The sequence below is a fragment of the Adiantum capillus-veneris genome, chromosome 6 (genome assembly GCF_014529385.1).
Source record: "Adiantum capillus-veneris isolate H3 chromosome 6, ASM1452938v2, whole genome shotgun sequence".
Taxonomy (NCBI): domain Eukaryota; kingdom Viridiplantae; phylum Streptophyta; class Polypodiopsida; order Polypodiales; family Pteridaceae; genus Adiantum; species Adiantum capillus-veneris.
The window spans coordinates 41,473,150-41,491,553 of NC_140936.1; the positions used below are offsets into that span (position 1 = coordinate 41,473,150).

The 18,404-nt window shown below is 49.1% G+C and overlaps 1 protein-coding gene across 1 annotated transcript in view; it reads left to right on the plus strand.

Annotated features, from left to right (window-relative positions):
- Window positions 1-241: 241 nt before the first annotated feature.
- Window positions 242-18,404, plus strand: part of LOC147455403 (DNA-directed RNA polymerase II subunit RPB2-like) — a 50,931-nt gene continuing 32,768 nt past the window's right edge. Inside the window, exon 1 of the mRNA XM_086514180.1 lies at window positions 242-513. Within this exon, the coding sequence (XP_086370306.1) occupies window positions 424-513 (90 nt within the window). The 5' untranslated portion in view covers window positions 242-423. The remainder of the gene's footprint in view (window positions 514-18,404) is intronic.

The window sequence follows — 18,404 nt, forward strand, 5'->3', positions numbered from 1 at the left end:
TAAATCTGAAAGCGGCGTTGAAAGCAAAGGCGGAAGAAAAATGCAAAGGGGCGTTGAAAGTAAATCTACATCACCACCATCAAAGTATGGCTTCTTTTAGAAAGCCAAAAAGTAAAGCTCCGTACTGTATGGCCACGTGGAAGGCTTTGGTGGTTAGGTCCAGCTGGCAGCCCCGTCCGGACAGCGTCCCGCAAAAGCCTTTTCATTGGTTGACTGAGATGTTTGCAACTGGCCCTCGTCACGCACAGTAAAGCTAAAGCAAGTGCTGCAAGCTCCCGTATCTCCACCTTCCCAGAAGCAACGGAGAAGAACAGAAAGACAGCTATCCATAACCGCGCCTTCTCCGTCATCAGCGCTTACTTCGAAGACAAAGGTCTCGTGAGGCAGCAGCTCAGCTCTTTCGATGAATTCATCAAGAACACGATGCAGGAAATTGTGGATGAATCAGCTCACATTGAGATTAAGCCCGTGTCCCAGCACAATCCCGCATGTTGCCGCCAGGACTTTGTCGAGGTTTTCCTCTCTCTAAACCTTCACAATAAGAATGTAACAACCTGTTGCGTTGCATTTAGCTTGGGCCTCATGTTTGAACATCACAAAGTGTACCCTTTTCTAGCACAATGAATCCTTGACCAATGTTTCTGTTTACATGGTGCACATGATAAGTGCATTGACTGCCTCTTTCTGGCTTGGATAGAGACTGATTATAGACTTATGTGCATATGCAATGGGTGGCCAGCCCAGGAGGCACACTAGCCGGACAAGCATGCCTAAACCAACGTGAAGTAGTAGAGTGGTATGAACTCTAACACCCCCTCTTAACACCTGATGTTGAACAAGCCCACTAGAAATCAACAATGTGAGCGTCAGGTGCAACAGAAGGGTTTAAGGATTTTAGCTCAGAGCTAGTACTTCGCACACTTTACTGCGCTTGAGAAAAACTGAACTTAACTCAATGAAAGAGAGAGGTAGAGAGAGAGAATACATTCATTGTGGTTAGAGGCTTACTGGGGAGACTCTAGATGTTGGTATTCACAGACGTCGGCCTAGTTTTGGTTGCATAGGTTTACTATGGACAAATTGCCATCCTTTCACTACTCCTTGGATGCACCATCACTTGCATTATATGCTTCAGTATACCAAGAACAGTGGATATGCCAGCTGTGCAACTTAGAGCCATAGACAAAGGAGCAGTCTTATGTCCAATATAGTATGAGATATTGTGTCATGTGCACATCTAACCCTACGTGCATGTGGACAAGCTGTAACTCCTCTTCTGGGTTTTAGGACATCCTAGGAAGTGTTCTGGCACCTTTGTGAGCCTGTACGGAAGACGTGTGTGTCTAGGCACTTTAGTTAGTTGCATACCTTATGATTGCATGGGAGCATCTGCTAGTGTCTGCTAGGTGTAGGCACTAGGGAGTGTTCGCATATATCTTTAGTTATCTGACCTAGGTAGTTAATAAGCATGTGAAGCACCTCTTATTAAGAGTCAAGTAACTTTTTAATAAGCGACTCTCGAAGTGGAATCGTAGAAGGTTTTATATTGCTCGATTCAACTTCAATTCATATGTTGGCTTACCCCATAGATCATTAGAGAAGAAGCATCGCATGATGGCACCAAGCACCCGTAGAACTCAGCACCCACCAGCGTTTTCATCAGCAGTACCCAACGTTTTGCTACTCTCAGCCTAGTGCTGGTTCTCCCTCTGCCTCGTCGTCATCAGATCACCCTCAAGCATGTGCATCTGCATCAGGTCAACCTCAGTTTAACACTTGCATTTTACAATCAGCAGCACCTGCGATTTTGAAGCATTCCTGCACATGCAGATTTCAGCCCTTAGTTAGCTTCAACGTCTCTGGTTTTCAACTCATTAGCCTCTCCATGCCGTCGAGTCCAAGCATCCAATGCATGATCCTATCAGCATGTCAATATCTAGGACCATTGTATCAGCATTGGTGCAATCTAAAGCAAATACCTCTCTAACGATAAGAGAGAGGGGCCCTTGGGGGCAAGTTTGGGATCCCTTCTAGTGTTAGTCTTCTTTCTCTCACTTATAGAACCTTCACTCACAATATTTCTCTCTTCTCTCTCTAGTCTATTGCCTCTCTATTGCCCATCTTTCTCATGAAATAAAAGGAATGTTGAGTACGCACTGAGCACTCATCGTGAGTCATTGTTATAAATCACTTCCGTTGCACATTGCATTGGTATTAGAGCTCTATGACAGTGTTCGGTATCATCACTCAAGGAAAAGAACCTAAAGAACCACAAAAGATTTTTTTGCTTGTTCGAGATTGTGCCTAACCCAAGTCCACTTGGGCGTGTCAATCTTTCTAATCTGTGTTTTTATAAAGTGTAAGGTAACCCAATAGAGAAGGACTTGTCCAGCCTTCCCTCGTTCCTCTTTTTTACTCATTGAGAGCAGACCTTGCACATAGCGGCAGGCCAATCGACGTGGGGTGGAAAAAAACAACCTTGACGTGAGCACAAGACCGCCAAGGGGTGCACCTATAGGAAGGAGTTGAGCTTGGGTAAGAGAAAAGCCTTCTTAAACGCAAATTGCAAGAAGTACCAAGGATCGAGTACCCCAAGTACTCCAAGTACCCGAGATTCCAAGTATCCCAAGAATCCAAGAACCCAAGTATCCCAAGTACCCCAATTACCCCAATACCCCATGTACCCAGTACTTAGTGTATGGTCATCATCTGAAGCGGATTCAATACTTTACATGAAGGTGAGAAGTTGGAGAAGATGTCCCTACACCAGGAGGATTGTTTTCAAATCCTCCTTTGTCCCCATCTACACCACAGATTGCACCATACTCTATGGAGGCTTTGGTAAAGTCCATGGTGGAGATGATGCTTGAGTAGGAGGCTCAGCGAGCCGAAGTCGAAAGGGAAAAGGAGGCTCAGTGGGCTGAAGTCAAAAGAAGTGGGCTGCAGTCGAAAGGGAAAGAATGACTCTAGAGAGTGAACGTGTCACAAACTGCTGACGTGTCAAGCCGTTGAAGACCGGGCGGATTAAGGCTCCTCGAGCCTAACCCTAGCCAACTTGCAGGTCCCGATCGAGGGGCCTTGAAAGGGCGGTGGTAATGCGTGTACTAGTCTCCACCCAACCGTGCTATCTTATAGCCTCCCCCTAGCGTACACACTGTCCGGCCGTACAGGTGGCCTTACCCATAGGACCCATGTCCTTACATTATCCCCCCCTCCCCCCCCTTTGAAAATCGTTTTCGTCCTCAGAAATGAACGTAGGAAAACGTTTCTTAAGTGTGGAGACATTCTCCCATGTAGAACCTTCTTCATGTCTATCTAGCCATTTTACCAACACCTGTCGTTTGACATGATGTCTGGTGCGAAGCTCATGAGAATCCCAAATCTTTTCGGGCTCATGAGGAATGCTTGGCGGTTCGATAAGGTCAACTGACACACCTGTGCCAATGACATTATCACTGTTTCCTAGCTGTTTTCGTAAACGGCTAACATGAAAAACGGGATGAACTCGTGAGTGCTCTGGGAGAGCTAACTTATAGGCCACTTGACCTATACGTTTAAGAATGGTAAACGGTCCACAATAGCATGGTGAAAATTTAGCAGCTTTTCCCGTCTTCAGACTTTCTGAATGCTCTGGAACTTTGAGGAAAACCTTGTCTCCTTCTTCGAAAGTAGCAAGACGACGATGCTCATCTGCGTATGTCACAAGACGGGCACCGCGTGCCAATAGAAAAGAACAGACTGAACAGACTTTCAGCACTTCATTAACAATTGAACTGAGAGAGAGAGAGAGAGACGACACGCGACACGGAGTGGCGGAATTCCACCCCAAAGAGTATTGGCCCCAAACCTTGGCGCCCCTTTCGGTATTTCTTTATATTGCATCAACACAATACAAGCCGGTACTCCAGACTCTGCACCTTCTCCAGGAAGCATGCCAGAGAATGAGCCCTAACCTCATATTTAAAGGCCCTAGGTCCCAGAAGCAGTTTACAGTAAAAAGCCTTCAAACTTAAAAGCATCTGGTCCAAAAGCAAAGCCAAAAAGCTGTAAGCGCAATTTATGGAAATCTGTACAGCCTGCTACGTCATCATGTCAGCGCAATTTTCGAAAATCTGCCACGTCATCAGTTTGTGTATGTGTGGGTAGGTCCTGCTTTATTTTAATCCTTTCACTTGGGGCCCCATTGGACGGGGTCCCCATAAGTTGGTAGGACTTCTTCTGTTACTTGTTCTTCTTAGGGTTTAGGCCCCTCGGCCGACATCTGCAAGTTGGCTCCCTTCTTCAGGGCTTTGACACGTCAGCAGTTTGTTACAGCGTACTTCTTATATCGATCTTGAGCTTGCTTAACATTTTGTCGAGCAACTCGAAGCATGTCAAAATGGTCTTGGAGAAAATCCTTCGCTTGCTGTATCTTCTCCTTAGCCAACCCAACCATAACGGGTGATCAAGGTTGAAATCCGTATAAAAGCATAAATGGACTAAACCTTGTAGTCACATGCTTTGAACTATTATAAGCAAATTCCAATATAGGTAAGTAGTCTTCCCAATTGGTTTGCTTCTTGCTAACGTACGCTCGTAGCATATCCTCTAGCACTTGATTAACTCTTTCCGTTTGACCATCCGTTTTTGGATGATCAGCCGTACTTAGATTAAGTTCAGTTTTCCAACTTTTGAAACACAGCTCTCCAGAAGTGATTATCGAACTTTTGATCTCTGTCACTAATGATACTAGCTGGAAGACCGTAGAGTTTATATATATGCTCTACAAATAGCCGTGCTAATTTGGTGTCTTAACTGTAGTCTTAGTGGGAATGAATCGACCCATCTTGGTGAGACGGTCTGCAATTATCCATATGGCATCATGGCCACGATTTGTAGTAGGTGGTCCTACCACAAAATCCATAGAGATACTCTCCCACTTACCTTGTGGAATCTCTAAAGGATGTAAAATTCCACCTACCTTGAGGCGCTCTGTCGTATTAACTTGGCACTGTTGGCAGTTTAATCATAGTTACATGGGACGGTGGGTCGAGGTCGGGAACGGGGACGGGGACGGGATGGCAAAAGTCAGGAAATGGGGACGAGGGTCGGGACGGCAAAAAAAAAAAAGAGTTTTTTGACCTATACACATGCCACACACATAGAGCATCACTTTGACCACAAATTTACACTAAATAGACCAAAGAACATGAGTCATATAGACGCAAATGTGCTAATAAAACATCGAGAAATGAGGACCCAAAGGGTGGCTTTTATAGCCTTTGGGGTGCTTCAAAGTTCAAACATATGGCTATTAAAGAGAAACTAGCCTCTAGAAATGATCAGGTTTTCAAATTTTAAAAGAAGTCCCCTCCCATCCCCTGCTGTCCCCTCTCGTTCCCTGCCGTCCCCTCCGTCCCCTACCGTCGCCTGCCATCCCCGGGACATTTTGCCCGCGTTCCCACTTGGCAGCCCTTTTTCCGTCTGTCCCCACCCGTCCCCGTCCCGGAAATGGGCGTCCCCCGTCCCTAGGGTCCGTCCCCTCCGTCCCCTGTAACTATGAGTTTAGTACGTACTCTTGAACATCATGATGTAAGCCCAGCCAATAAAATTGCCGTCTAACTAGGGCATGTCTTACGAATACCTGGATGACTAGCACTTGGACTATCGTGACACTCAAATAAGATTTGGCGCTTAGTGTTTGAGTCCTTTGGCACACATACTCTACCTTTGTGGAGTAAGTAGCCATCACCAATGGAAAAATTCTTCCATCGCTTAAGCTCTTCCGAGTAGGGGTGGAGCTCTATGTGTTGGAGTTTTTATCTGCGCGTGCAGAGACATGTTGATCTGGCTGTACAGAGACATGTGAGTGTGAGGGATCCCTTTTTAAAATTGCACTCCACACTTTAGCATATGATTGATCTTGTGCACACTTGCCATGTAATGACTCTAAAAATCCACTCTTTATTTCCGTGAAAGCAAGTGAATTAATTTGAGACATACGACTTAGTGCATCCACTACTACATTATATCGCCCCTTACGATATCGTAGCTTACAATCATAATCTTGAAGGATTTCGGCCCATCTAGCTTTACGGCCCTTCAAGTCCGTTTGAATAGTAAACCACTTGATACTCTCTTGGTCAAAAACTACTTCAAACTCGGCACCATATAAATAGTGTCGCCACTTTCGTAAAGCGTGAATTATGGCATAGAGCTCTCTCTCATAGACAGAATAATTATGTTGAGCTCTATCTAACTTTTTGCTTTCAAAGGCTATAGGTTTTCCCTCCTGGAGAAGTACCGCACCAATTGCTTTATCACTAGCATCAGTCTCTACCACAAACGGCTTAAGTGGGTCGACGATTGCTAGGATGGGAGCAATGGCTATAGCTACCTTGAGCTGTTCGAAACTGCGTTTTTGGGCTTTTTCCCAAGCAAAGGTCTTACCTTTTGCTTTAAGTTGATCTGTCATAGGAACAACAATTTTGGCACAATCACGGATATACTATCGATATAATCCAGACATGCCTAAAAATATTTGAAGCTCCTCAACCGTGTTGGGATGTGGCCATCAAAGAATGGCAGCGACCTTGTCCGTGTCCATCTTGATGCCAGAATAAGAGATCACATGACCGAGGTAATGTATCTCTGTTTTAAAGAAATCGCACTTGCTTTGCTTAGCATACAGTGCGTGAGCTCGTAGCTGTTCGAACACTAATCGTAAATGTTCTATGTGTTCATCTTCAGTCTTACTGTTAATGAAAATGTGATCAAGGAAAACCACAACAAATTTTCCAAGCTAGGGGCGTAAGACACTATTCATGAGTGTCATAAATGTAGCTGGAGCATTGGTTAGACCAAAAGGCATGACCAAAAATTCAAAATGCCCGAACCGTGTTCTGAAGGCAGTTTTGGAGATAACTTGTAAAAGGATATGCACCTGGTGGTATCCTGAACGAAGATCTATCTTTGTATAGTATCTTGTGCCCCATGGAGTTGATCAAACAACTCATCTACTCTTGGCAAAGGATACTTGTTCTTGATGGTTTTTTTTTCCGAGAAAAAGATTCTTCTATTAGTTAATGAAAACTGTCCATAGGGCTACAACCACCTCTGCAAGAGAGGGCTACTACAAACATGATGGGGAAACTCTCCCAATGAAAGAACAACATATATACAATGAGGCTAAATCAACAGATGGGAGGAGGGAAGAGCCACACAGGTGGACTGTAATGCCATCTGAGCACACCCTGGACAATGGTGTAGAAAGGCCTAGGGTGCCAAAGTCGAAGGAAAGCCTCGCGGTGCTCCCGCATGTGGTCGGAGCTGCCCTGGAGTCCCTCAAGCTGTCCTCTAAGAGTATGGATCAGCTCTAGCCAAAAGTCACAAACAGTCTCTGCTGGTGGCACAGAGCGAGCCTCAAAAATGCGGAAACAGCGGGCTTGCCAGATGAACCAAAGTGTCAGGCCACTGATGAGCTCCCAACACTCCTCTCTCTCACTGCACCACTCCTGTGGAGTAAGCTCCGTAGCAGGCTGGAGTGTAGGTCGCCCCCCCCGTATCACTATCATCCTGCTGGTGGAAGATAGCTCAAACTGAAGTGCCGGGCCCGTGAGAGTGGACCAAGCCGCTGCCCCCCAAGTGTACTGTCTAGCCGTGGAGAGAGTAGGCATCAGCCAAAGAACTTGTAGCCACATCTGCTGGGCCGAGGGACAGTCCCAAAGACAATGACGCTGACTCTCCACCAATTGGTCACAGGCTGCACATGCGGCCGAGAGACCACTATGCACAAGCCAGCTTCCTACTGCTGTAGCTCTGTGTGCAACCAGCCACTGAAACAAAGTGACGCGCCTCGGCTGTCTGGAGTCCCACAGCCTCTGCCAAAATGCTGCCAAGAACTCGACTGTGAGGCCCTCCTCCTGCCAATGACGTGTTGCAGCGGGGCGGGCCTCTCTCTGTGCTGCAAGTATATGACGTCCAAGCCGAACAGTGTACTGAAAGAAGGGGACTCGTGGGTGGTCTGCAGAAGAGAAGGGGTCCTCCATAGCCACTCACCAGGATCCCACTGTACTTGTGCCAGTGGACAACACTCCCAAGCCCATAGCCTCCAGTGTCCAGTCTCAAGAGCTGCTGGGTCAGGGTCTATGACGCAAGTCCTCCCACAAATGCCCACAACTCGGATCCTTTGAAAGCAGCACTCTGCTACCTGCGGGGCCTCTACTGCAACTCGCTGTAATCGTCCCCCACCCTGAAGCTCGAAGAACAGGGCTGGGACAGTCTCTAAGCAGGCCCTGACTGAAATGAGAACCTCCAGTCGTGTGAAGGCTCCCATCCACCGGGGTGCTACTGGCTCGAGAGGTGTGAGCCACTCAGCTGGAACTGACTCTGAGATGTCCTGACACATGCTCTGCACCCCTCTCATGCCCTGTAGCTGGAAACCCTGCACCTCCTCTGACAAACCTGTGAACTCTAGCCAGTCACCTAGAGAGCACGCTGGACCTGCTGCCATGGGCCCCCAGGAAACATGAGGCCGACTACCAACCAAGTGGCCTCTGTGAGTGCTAACCATTGGGTTCTAGACGAGGGGCTGCCGTAGGCGCTCCTCCGTGCACGTCGGTTGTCTCTGCTCCAGGCCACGCCGTAAGAGCTCCCAAGATCGAAGCAAACTCACAGCGAAGCGGTCCTCCAGTCTCCTGCTCAAACCAACTCGGCGCAACTCTGTAAAGATCCATCTGGTCGAAGGTTGCCAAGGGCCTCCTGACTGAGGCACCCTGGCACGAAGCCTCTGTAGCAAGAACTCCTTCCAGGGCTCCTCACCTGGAAGAAGTCCTCTGACTATGAACTTCCCAAGAAGGGCTCTGCTCTGCTGTGCTGGATCAATGATCCCAAGCCCTCCCTGAGAACAAGGAAGCGTGATGACCGACCAAGCCACCTTGGCTCGGGCTATCTGAGTGTCACGTCCTGACCAAAGGAAGTTCCTGATCAGCCTCTCTACCTGGCTGATACAAGAACTCGAGAAGATCCAGCAGGAAGTGATGTACCACATAGTCGCCAACAACACCTGGTTGGCAACTACTACTCTACCAGCTAGCGAAAGTCGTGCTGAGCTCCAATGTAACAGCTTTCTCCTGATGGACAGGAGAAGAGGAGCAATCTGCTGCTCGGGAGACAAGTCCAAACCAACCTGACAACCCAAGTACCGAACTGCAGTCCCTAGGGGAATCCACCTGAAACCCTCTCCTGGCATCCAATCTGGCACAGGAGCACTACCAACCGAGAATGCCACTGTCTTTCTCCAGTTGATCAGTGCGCCCGATGCACAACAGAAGGTCTCCAAAGCCTGCTCACATCTGTGCAGATTGGCCTCCTGGCCATCTAAGTACAAGGCTGAGTCATCGTCAAACTCAGCGTCGAGTAGCTCATCTCCCCGAATAGGGAGTGCTAAGCCCCGTAGACCAACCTGCTGTGACACCAAAAATCTGCTCATCACCTCCGCATAGAACAGAAAGAGAAAGGGGGCAAGAGGACAACCCTGTCTGACCGAGCGTGTGAGCATGAAGCACTCACCTCTACCTCCTGCCAAAAGCACCTGACTGTGAGCTTGTCTGTACAAAGGTGACACCCCTTTGATCCAAGCAGCTGAGAAGCCCATCCTGCGTAGAGTGCCCTCTAGAAAGTCCCAGTCAACTCTGTCGTATGCCTTCTCAAAATCGAGAAGAAGAATCACAAGGTCCTCACCACGGAGTCGCGCCAGGGTAGAAGCCTCCCAGAAAGTAAAGATGTTGTCAAGGATACTACGTTCCTTGACAAAACCTATCTGAGTCCCATGTATAAGGCTCTCCAAAAGTGGTTGAATCCTCAAACTCAGAGCCTTGGCAAGAATTTTGTAGGCTGAGTTGAGGATGGTGATGGGGCGCCACTGTCGAATCTCATCCAAGGAGCCACCCTCCTTGGGAATGAGGTAGATCAGGCCCTCACTCATGCTGTCAGGCATCACCCCTATGTGCAAAATGTACTGAAAAGCACTACAAAGATCTGTGCCAAGCAGGTCCCAGTACTCCAAGAAAAAGCTAGGAGTCAACCCATCCTCACCTGGACAGCTACCACGAGGGAGGGCCCTAAGAGCCGTGTGCAGCTCCTCGAGCTGAAGTGGCATCTCTAGCCTCTGGCGCATCTCCTCTGTCACAAGACAAGGCATATGTGCCGAAACCTGCTCCCTGCATGCATCCTGCCGCTCTGACTGAGGCTCAGCCGACAATAACTCGCGGCAAAAGTCAGTAGCAACTGCACGCATATCCTCGGGCTCACAAGCAACTGACCCATCGGGCCTCCTCAATTGATTGACCTTGGCATGCGAGTGCTGAGGTCCCACTGTCTCAAAAAAAGCATCAGTCACTTTGTCACCCACCTGAGTCCACTGAGATGCCTGTCGGTGGAAGGCAAACTCATGACGCCTCTCCTCTGTGCTAGCAAGCTCCTGTCGAGCCTGCTGTAACTGCTCCTCCAACCATGGACTGTCTGGATGTTGCTCCTGCATCCTCTGTAGTGAAGCAATGCCTCGTCTGAGACGCTGCTCCTCCTCTCTTGCTGCAGCCCGGCGAGCCAGAGACTCCTGAAGAAAAAAGTGGCTAAGCTGAGCTAGGCCTGAGGCCACTCTGTCTGCTGGTGGAACCTGGCTGTCCATGCCCTCTGTCCAAAGAGCCTCTACCCTCTCTCTGAGTGCTGAGTCCAACAAGAACCTCTCTGGGATGCGAAGCATCGTGCTTCCACTCCTCTGCGTGTCTGCCACTGTGAGGATCACTGGCGCATGGTCTGAGAAGGATGTCCCTGCCGGGATGCCCACTGATCCTCCCAAGTCACTGAAGTGGTCACTACTGTAGAAGCGATCTATCCACGATAGATTCACTCCCCCCACTCTGCGGTCCGATCTACAGAAGGCAAGACTGTCTGGGGGCCTCACAAAACCAGAGTGCTGCCATGTATCCGAGACCCTCAAAGTCATACACAACCTCTCCCAAACTGCCAACTCGACTCCATGCACAGTAGCATGGCTGCCACCAATCCTGTCAGAAGGGTCCTCCAACATGTTGAAGTCCCCTCCTATACACCAATGATCGGCCTGCGGCAAAGACTCAACAATCTGTGACCAAAACTCTGCACGAGCACTCGCCACATTGGGCGCGTAGATGTTCAGGAAGCCCACAAGGCCACCCTGAACCCGCATAGTAATCCACTGAGCCTTGCCCGGCACAATAATCCTCTGCCCACAATGGCTGCTGCAATGAGTCCGCAATAGTTATACATATCCCACCCTGGATGCCTCCAGGTCAAAAAGCAGTTGACCAAAAGGTATCATATCGTCCATGCAAAATCTGACCACATCGCCGAATGTGGCTCTCACACAGATGGTGCTCCTGAAGAAGCATAAGGAGATCGATCTCTCCTCCCACAAGGCAACGCTGAAGCTCCTGACGCAATCGGCCCCGCTGTCGCTGGAACTGGGGCCCCCCTAATCCCTGCACGTTCCATGAGACGATCCTCATGGGGAGCGAGAGAGAACAGATGCTGCCGCAGCAGCAAGACGGGCTATCTTCGAGGCTGGCTTGGTGGGGAGTAATCCGCATCCGAGCGTCCTCTAGATAGGCGTGATTGAAGTGAGTGCCTAGCCCAAGCCCAAGCCCAAGCAGAGTGAGCCGTGCGTAAAGCAACCTCCTTTGTCCAGGAGTCCTCATGAATGTATACATAGCAAGGTAAACACTGCGTATCAGCAAAGAAGTACACCACAATGTGCCTACATCCTGCTGAGTCTGGGGGTGTCTCCGCAAACTTGGCCAATGGCCACAAAGTCTGCAGCAAATCTCTAACTCCGAGTTCTCCCATGTGGTGACAGGACTCTAGGACCTGTGTATGCAACCATCCCAACATTGAGTCGAGGGACGACTCTGTCTCGGCCCTACCACAGAGGGGGAAGGAGAAACCAACTGCCGAGTCCAAGGCCTCTGTCTCCCTAGCGGCGAGGAACAAAGCATGGACCCTGAAGCAGACTGCCTCATGGTCTGCTGCGGAATCGCCGAGAAAACAAGTGAACCCGTAGTCAAAGAAGTCCCAGCGGCGTCGGAGGTCAATGCTCGTCAGACCACGAGGGATAGCTGCAAGGGAAGATGTCTGAATCTGCAAAGGGGGCCGCAAGAAGGGCTGACCCTCTCTCGCTAGGCGACTCATGGCAAAGGCGCTGTCAAGAGATCTCCTAGCCGCCGGAGAGGGACCTATCTCCTGAGTCGACTGAGGAACTGGAGCAAGAGGGGGGGAAGAGGGAGCTGGGGGGAGCAAGAGAAGAGGGGCGGGATGGGGCGACAGAGGTAGATGGGCGAGGTGGAGAGGCGACGGGAGCAGAAGGCAGGGGGGAGGATGAGGAAGAGGGGGGAAACTCTGAGGGGGGAGCGGCCGTCGAGGGTGAAGCGAAGGTGGGGGCTGGCGTAGGGATCTCCTCTTGCTCAAGAGGATCAAAGCGGTTCCCCGTGGGAACCCACTGCTGCTGAGTAGGCACCGGAGGGCCACTCTGAGTGCCAGGCTAACGCTGTGGCCCCTAGCGTCGTCGGCCACGGGCCTGTTGCCACCCCTCCTCCGTTGGAACCCCAGGCTCGGAGGGTGGCTCTGCATGTGTGCGCTGTGCCGCTGGCTGTGGCTGCGGGCCAGTCCTGGCAGGCTGGGGCTGAGGCTGAGGTGCGGGTCGCGGCCTCCTCCGTGGACAGGCCTTCGCTAGGTGGGCCATCTGTCGGCAAATGAAGCACTGGTACTCCACACTTTGTCTAAACCAACCCCCACTCACCCGAGGCAGAAGGATAACCTTCGGGAGCGTGTGGGCATCTCTGACCAAAACTCGAACTGAGGGGATGCTAGCCGCCTTGGTAGCTACTGATGGTGCCGTACGAAGTGTCTCCAGGACAGTCCAATGGCGGAGCCGATCGTGGAGAGAAGTGGTAGGTACTCCCTCCGTAAACCCGGAAAGCAGACTGAGATGGGAATGTCTGCCTCCTCTACTAGAACATCCGCAGCCGGGTCAAAACCATGTCGCCACTGTCGAGAGTGGGCGCGTGATGCTCGGATGGCCAGTGGACTCATAGCTATGACCTTGGACGCTATCTCGGAGGTCTCAAACTCGATCTGGTAGTAACCCCGTCCAAGAATCTGGACATCCAAGATCTTGCCCACCTCTGCGAGAAGGTAGGCTTGGAGAAGGTCACGCAGCTCTCCTCTGCTAGGTTGGGTGCCGAGAATCTTGCAGATGACCGAAGTCGCCTGCAAATGCTCTACCTCTGCGGCAAGGCTTGCTTGCTGAGTCGGCGAAAGAGCAAGTCGAATGGTGGGCTCAGCGGGGTCGGGCGAGGGGGCTTCGCGAGTCCCTCTGTGGCGAAGCTGGAGCCTCCATCTGTGTCTACTGCTGTGGCGTAAGAAGAGGACGGCGGGCAGAATCTGCAAATGGCACACAAAGCACTGCCCCAAAATGGAATCAATGCTGTTGTTACCGACTTGCAGGACGCAACGGGGAGGGAAAAAAAGCAGGCGGCCCGGGGGGGGGCTAATGCGGGAGCGCTGACAGCAATAGGCGGGGACAGCTGCAATAAGGGGTCGGTAGCTGGCGGCAAAGGCGGCAGGGGCGGAAAAGGCGGGCGGGGTTGCAGCAGCAGCAGTAGCGCGAGCTGCTACAGCAGGGGAGGGGCAGCGCGTGGACGAGCAGAGCAGCGAGGGCTAGCGGGGGGGCAGGGAGGACAGGCGGGCAGCGCTGGGGGGGGTGGGGGGGGGGGGGGGGGGGGGGGGGGGGCGAAGGCGTAGCGAAGGTATTACAGCAGCAGCGAGCTCCGTATATTCTCGTGCTCATTCTTCTGCCGCTTGGAAAAGTTGTTCTTGATGGTTATGGCGTTTAATCCGTGATAATCTATGCACATGCACATAGTACCATCTTTCTTTTTTACCAATAGAATTGGTGATGCCCAAGGCGAAGTGCTAAGGCTAATGAAACCACGGGCGAGGTAGTCAGCCAACTGACTCTCAACCTCCTTGGCTTCTTTAGAACTCATACGATAAGGTGGTTTACTCACCGGTTTAGTGCCTGGCAAGACATCTATGCCATGCTGCACATCACGTGTAGGTGGTAAACCCGCTGGTAAATCACTTGAGAACACATCATTATACTCCGTGAGTAAGTGAGTTAGCTTATGCCATGCAAAAGGAGAGAGTAAACTAGAGTTATGCTGGGATGGAGAATCTTGTAATACCTGTAATGTTTGTTTTACAACAGTTGCACGTTGCTCTATAGAACTAAAATTGAGAGCACTTTGCTCGTTAAATTTGTTAACACTTTGTTTATCAGTAGAATCCTCTGCACTTTGCATACCATTACTAGAATTCACCGCACTTTGCTCTTGAGAATTCACAAGACTTGAAGACAAGCAGTAGCACAAAAAGACTTCATCTATTAAATCTGCTTTCTGCAAAATAGAAAGCTTGACTATACATATAAGAGGTGCAGATGGTATATTTTTCTCACCAAGCAAAAGCACATGTTTACCATTGGCCATAAAGGATAAGGAGTTGTGTTCATAACTAGTGTGCAATGTGTTTCCTAAACCATGCAGCCACTCCCGTCCTAAAACTACATCAGCACGGTCCATGTTCATAACTTGGAAGTCAAGTGTCACGTGACACATCCCAACCCTATGTGTCCGTGGACAAGCTACACCACAGCAGGGTTCAGTTAGTCCAGTCAAGTCTAGATTAGCAGTGATCTGGCACTTTTGTGAGTCTAGTCGTAGACCGTGCATGCCCAGTCACTTAGCATAGATGCATATCCTCCGGTTGCACACAGCATGATCATCGGAATTCCCATCAGAATCCATTAGCATCAGTTAGGGGAACTTTCCAGTGCATTTAGCCTATTTTCCTATTTTTGGTTATTTTCACTTATTATTTTTAAGTGACTTTCCAACAAAAGTAGGTAGGGCAATTTTGCTAAGTTAATATATAAGCAAACCCAAGTTAGCACTTTTCGGCAGAAGAGGCAGTAGGAGCTTCCCGCTCAACAGGCAACTTCTCAGCAGTACCCCCCCTCAGCACCCCCAGCGTTTTTGGACTTCCATCATCGCGGGCACCTTCCAGGCTTTGGCGCTTCCTTCCACAGCAGGCCATTGCCATCGCCTCAGCATCCCAGCCATAGCAGATCCCCAGCATCGCCAGAAGTCCCCATTTGCTAGCGTTTCCAAATCAGCCTTGCTAGCGTTTTTCCCAAAACAGCCCAATCAGCGTTTTTGGATTGCAGATGCAGATCAGCCTAGCGTTTTTGGCTAGCAGCAGGACCCATCAGCGTTTTTGATTCTCAGTCCCTTACCACAGCAGATACACACAGTTTTCAGCCCTAGACACAATAGCAGATCAGCCCCAAGTTGGTTGCAGATGTTCCCCCATTTTCAGCCATAAAAACGCAGCCAAAACAGTCATTTTCAGCCACCGAAACAGTCCCGAAATTCAGCGATTAGAAGATCTCAGATTTCAACCATCAAGTCGTCGTCGTCATCACCGTCGTCGTCATCACCGTCGTCGTCATCGGCATAGTCCCATTGCATTCCCATTGTACACCTTTGTGCAATCAAAGTAGACCACTCTCGCCGATGAGAGTGGGGCCTTCGGAGGAGGGTTTTACAACCTCTCGGGTGTCGTATCTCTTCTCTCTCCTTCTCTCAGTCTCATTCACTTGCACGCACAATATCCACTCACTTTGTTCGTGATCATAGCACTCTCCATAAGACGGAAAGCTCTCTCTTTCCCTAAGAACTAAAAGGAACCTTGAGCAATAAAGATCACTAATCTTGAGAAAATACAACATTCATTTCGCTGCACCTTACATCAAGGGTCATCGTATGATCTTGAACAATAAGCTCAACCCCTTGAACTACCATGTCCCATACTTCTTTATCATTCCGAGACATCTGCTCCACCACATACTTGTGAGAGCAGGGAGTCTGTGTAAGTTTCAATTTCTTGACTAGCTTATAGTTCAAGAAGTTATGAGTTGCACCATCATCCACTAAAATACGAACACGTTGTCCGTTAATAGTGCCATGCATGCGAATCAAATCATGGGGACCAAAGGTGGATTGCCACATTGAAGCAAGCACACAACACTTATGCTTTTCTTCCATATGAAGAACCTCTACAACACTATTTAGGAGATGAATCTAATGTGAGGCGTTGCATCCTGTGCATGGCCTTTTCTTTGCCTTGCAAAAGAGGACAATCTTTCTTGTTATGTTGGTCCGAAAGATATGTAAAACACAAATTGTGTTTCTTTGCACGCTCAAAATCAGCCGTGCAGAGAGACCCACGTGGAGCATCTTGTGATTACGTAGGCTTCTTAGCCTCTTGTGGGTGTGGAGAGATAGATTGTCTCTTATTCCTCTTGGAACGTGTGGGAGATCTACCTCGCTATTGGCTCTTAGGCACATTGCTCTTAGCAAAAGTATTCTTAGAGTAGGGAACATTTCTTTTCCTCTCTTGGTCATCATCATATCTTTGGGCATGACTGATGGCTTCTTCCAAAGTTTTTGAATGTTGGGTCTGGACATGAAGACGATAGTCTTTGTCAAGACCCCTATTAAAACCCCGTATCTTTTGGAATTCATCTAGACCTTCTAGTTTTAATATGATTTTCCGATACTTCGAAAGGTACTATGTGAGAGAGAGGCCAGACATGCGGCATGCATCCCATGCTAACCAATTCTTATCTTCTTCATTGGAGTCAAAAAACTCTTTTGAGAAAGAAGCTTGAAACGTAGCCCAAGACGGAGGACGAGCATCTATTAGAAATGTCATCCACCACTTATAGGCCTTGCCTTTAAGAGATAGACTTGTTTGTACAACCGTCTTTATATCCGGGGTGTGTCTCATGAATATCACTCCATTTGTGTAAGAACGTATTGACCGCATCCTTGTTGCGATCACGCTCTTCCCCGTGAAACTCAGGAATGGTGATATTCTTAAGTAATGCATTGCTACTTTCTGCATCTTCCGCAGCACTTGTCTCTTGGACTCCTTGAGTCGTGCGAGCTTGGTTTCCTTGAACTGTGCCACTTGTGGCTCCTTGAGTCGTCTGTGAATTCATAAATTTCACAAGTAACTCCGTACGATTGGTAACATTTGCGCTGAGTGCAGAGAGGTTGCTTTCAAGTACGCTTTGACGATGTTTCAAATTCTTGAAAGAAGCCATATCTACAAGCCCATGATCTCCTAGATCATCATCATCGCCCTGATTTTGATCTACGTGCTCAAAATCAAACGTGTGTGTACGTGGGATATCCTCACTGGCCATGGTAAACACACACTAATGCAAAGAGAGAAAAAAAACGTCAACTTGTACCTTGTGAAATTGAAGTCTTTGTGTTTTGTATGCTCCGCGATATGTGTTGCATGCGAACCTCGCCTTGCAGGAATTGTAGCGTTCACGTGTCGTTCGTCGTAAGAACACCGTTGTTGCCTCTTCACAAAAACTTGTCGTTTTTGTGAAGGCTTTTACTCACTTTGAAGCTACCTCCTTGAGGAAAAAAGAATTTTTGGAGGAAAACTTGCCTTCCTCCAAGAAGTGAAAAGGAAGGGTGAAACTACTTCCTTGAAGTTTGAAGCTTTCCCTTTCCTTCTAGTTCTCCTTTCAACACAAGTATGCTATCTTTCCTTGTTATACACAACAAGGGTCAATAGCTTGATGGTAAAGTGTTGGCTTCTTACCCTCATGGGGTGGGTTCAACCCTCCTTCATGAAGGGTTAAGCGGGCCTTCCTACGCGCGAAGCCAACGGCGCCAACGAAAGCCTTCGAAGCTTCGGTGCCGTCGAGTTTCCGGTCGAGTTGGCCTTGGTCGTGCGCTGTGGAGGGCGTAGGTGGGCGGCCGCGGTCGGTCGTCGCTGTCTGTCTGCGCTTGCTGCGCACAGGAAACTGTGTCTGTCTTCTTTTTGCTGCACAGCGGAGACGTCGCTGTCTGCGGAACGTGGGAGACAAGCAGCGCGTCGCATGCACATGCAACCCGCTTTTCCTTTTCTCCAAAAATAGCTCGGATACTGTTGCTAAATTGGCTTTATCTTACATAAAAAATAATTCTAAATGAATTATTGGATTTATAAGTGAGGGTTTTCTCGCTTGGAACACTAGGAAAAATAATTCTAAATGAATTATTGGAATTTTATGTGAGAGGGTTTTTCTCACTGGAGACATCCGAGTACAGAGTATTCCTATTGCGTCATTCAAAGTAATGACGGGAGCACTGAGAACGGGAATATTTGTAAGGCCACCGGTGTTAGGTACAGCGGAATGAATGTTTGCGCTTTGCTCAAGATGAGTGCTCCAAAATGTGCTCAAGGATCCTTTTAGTTCTTATGGA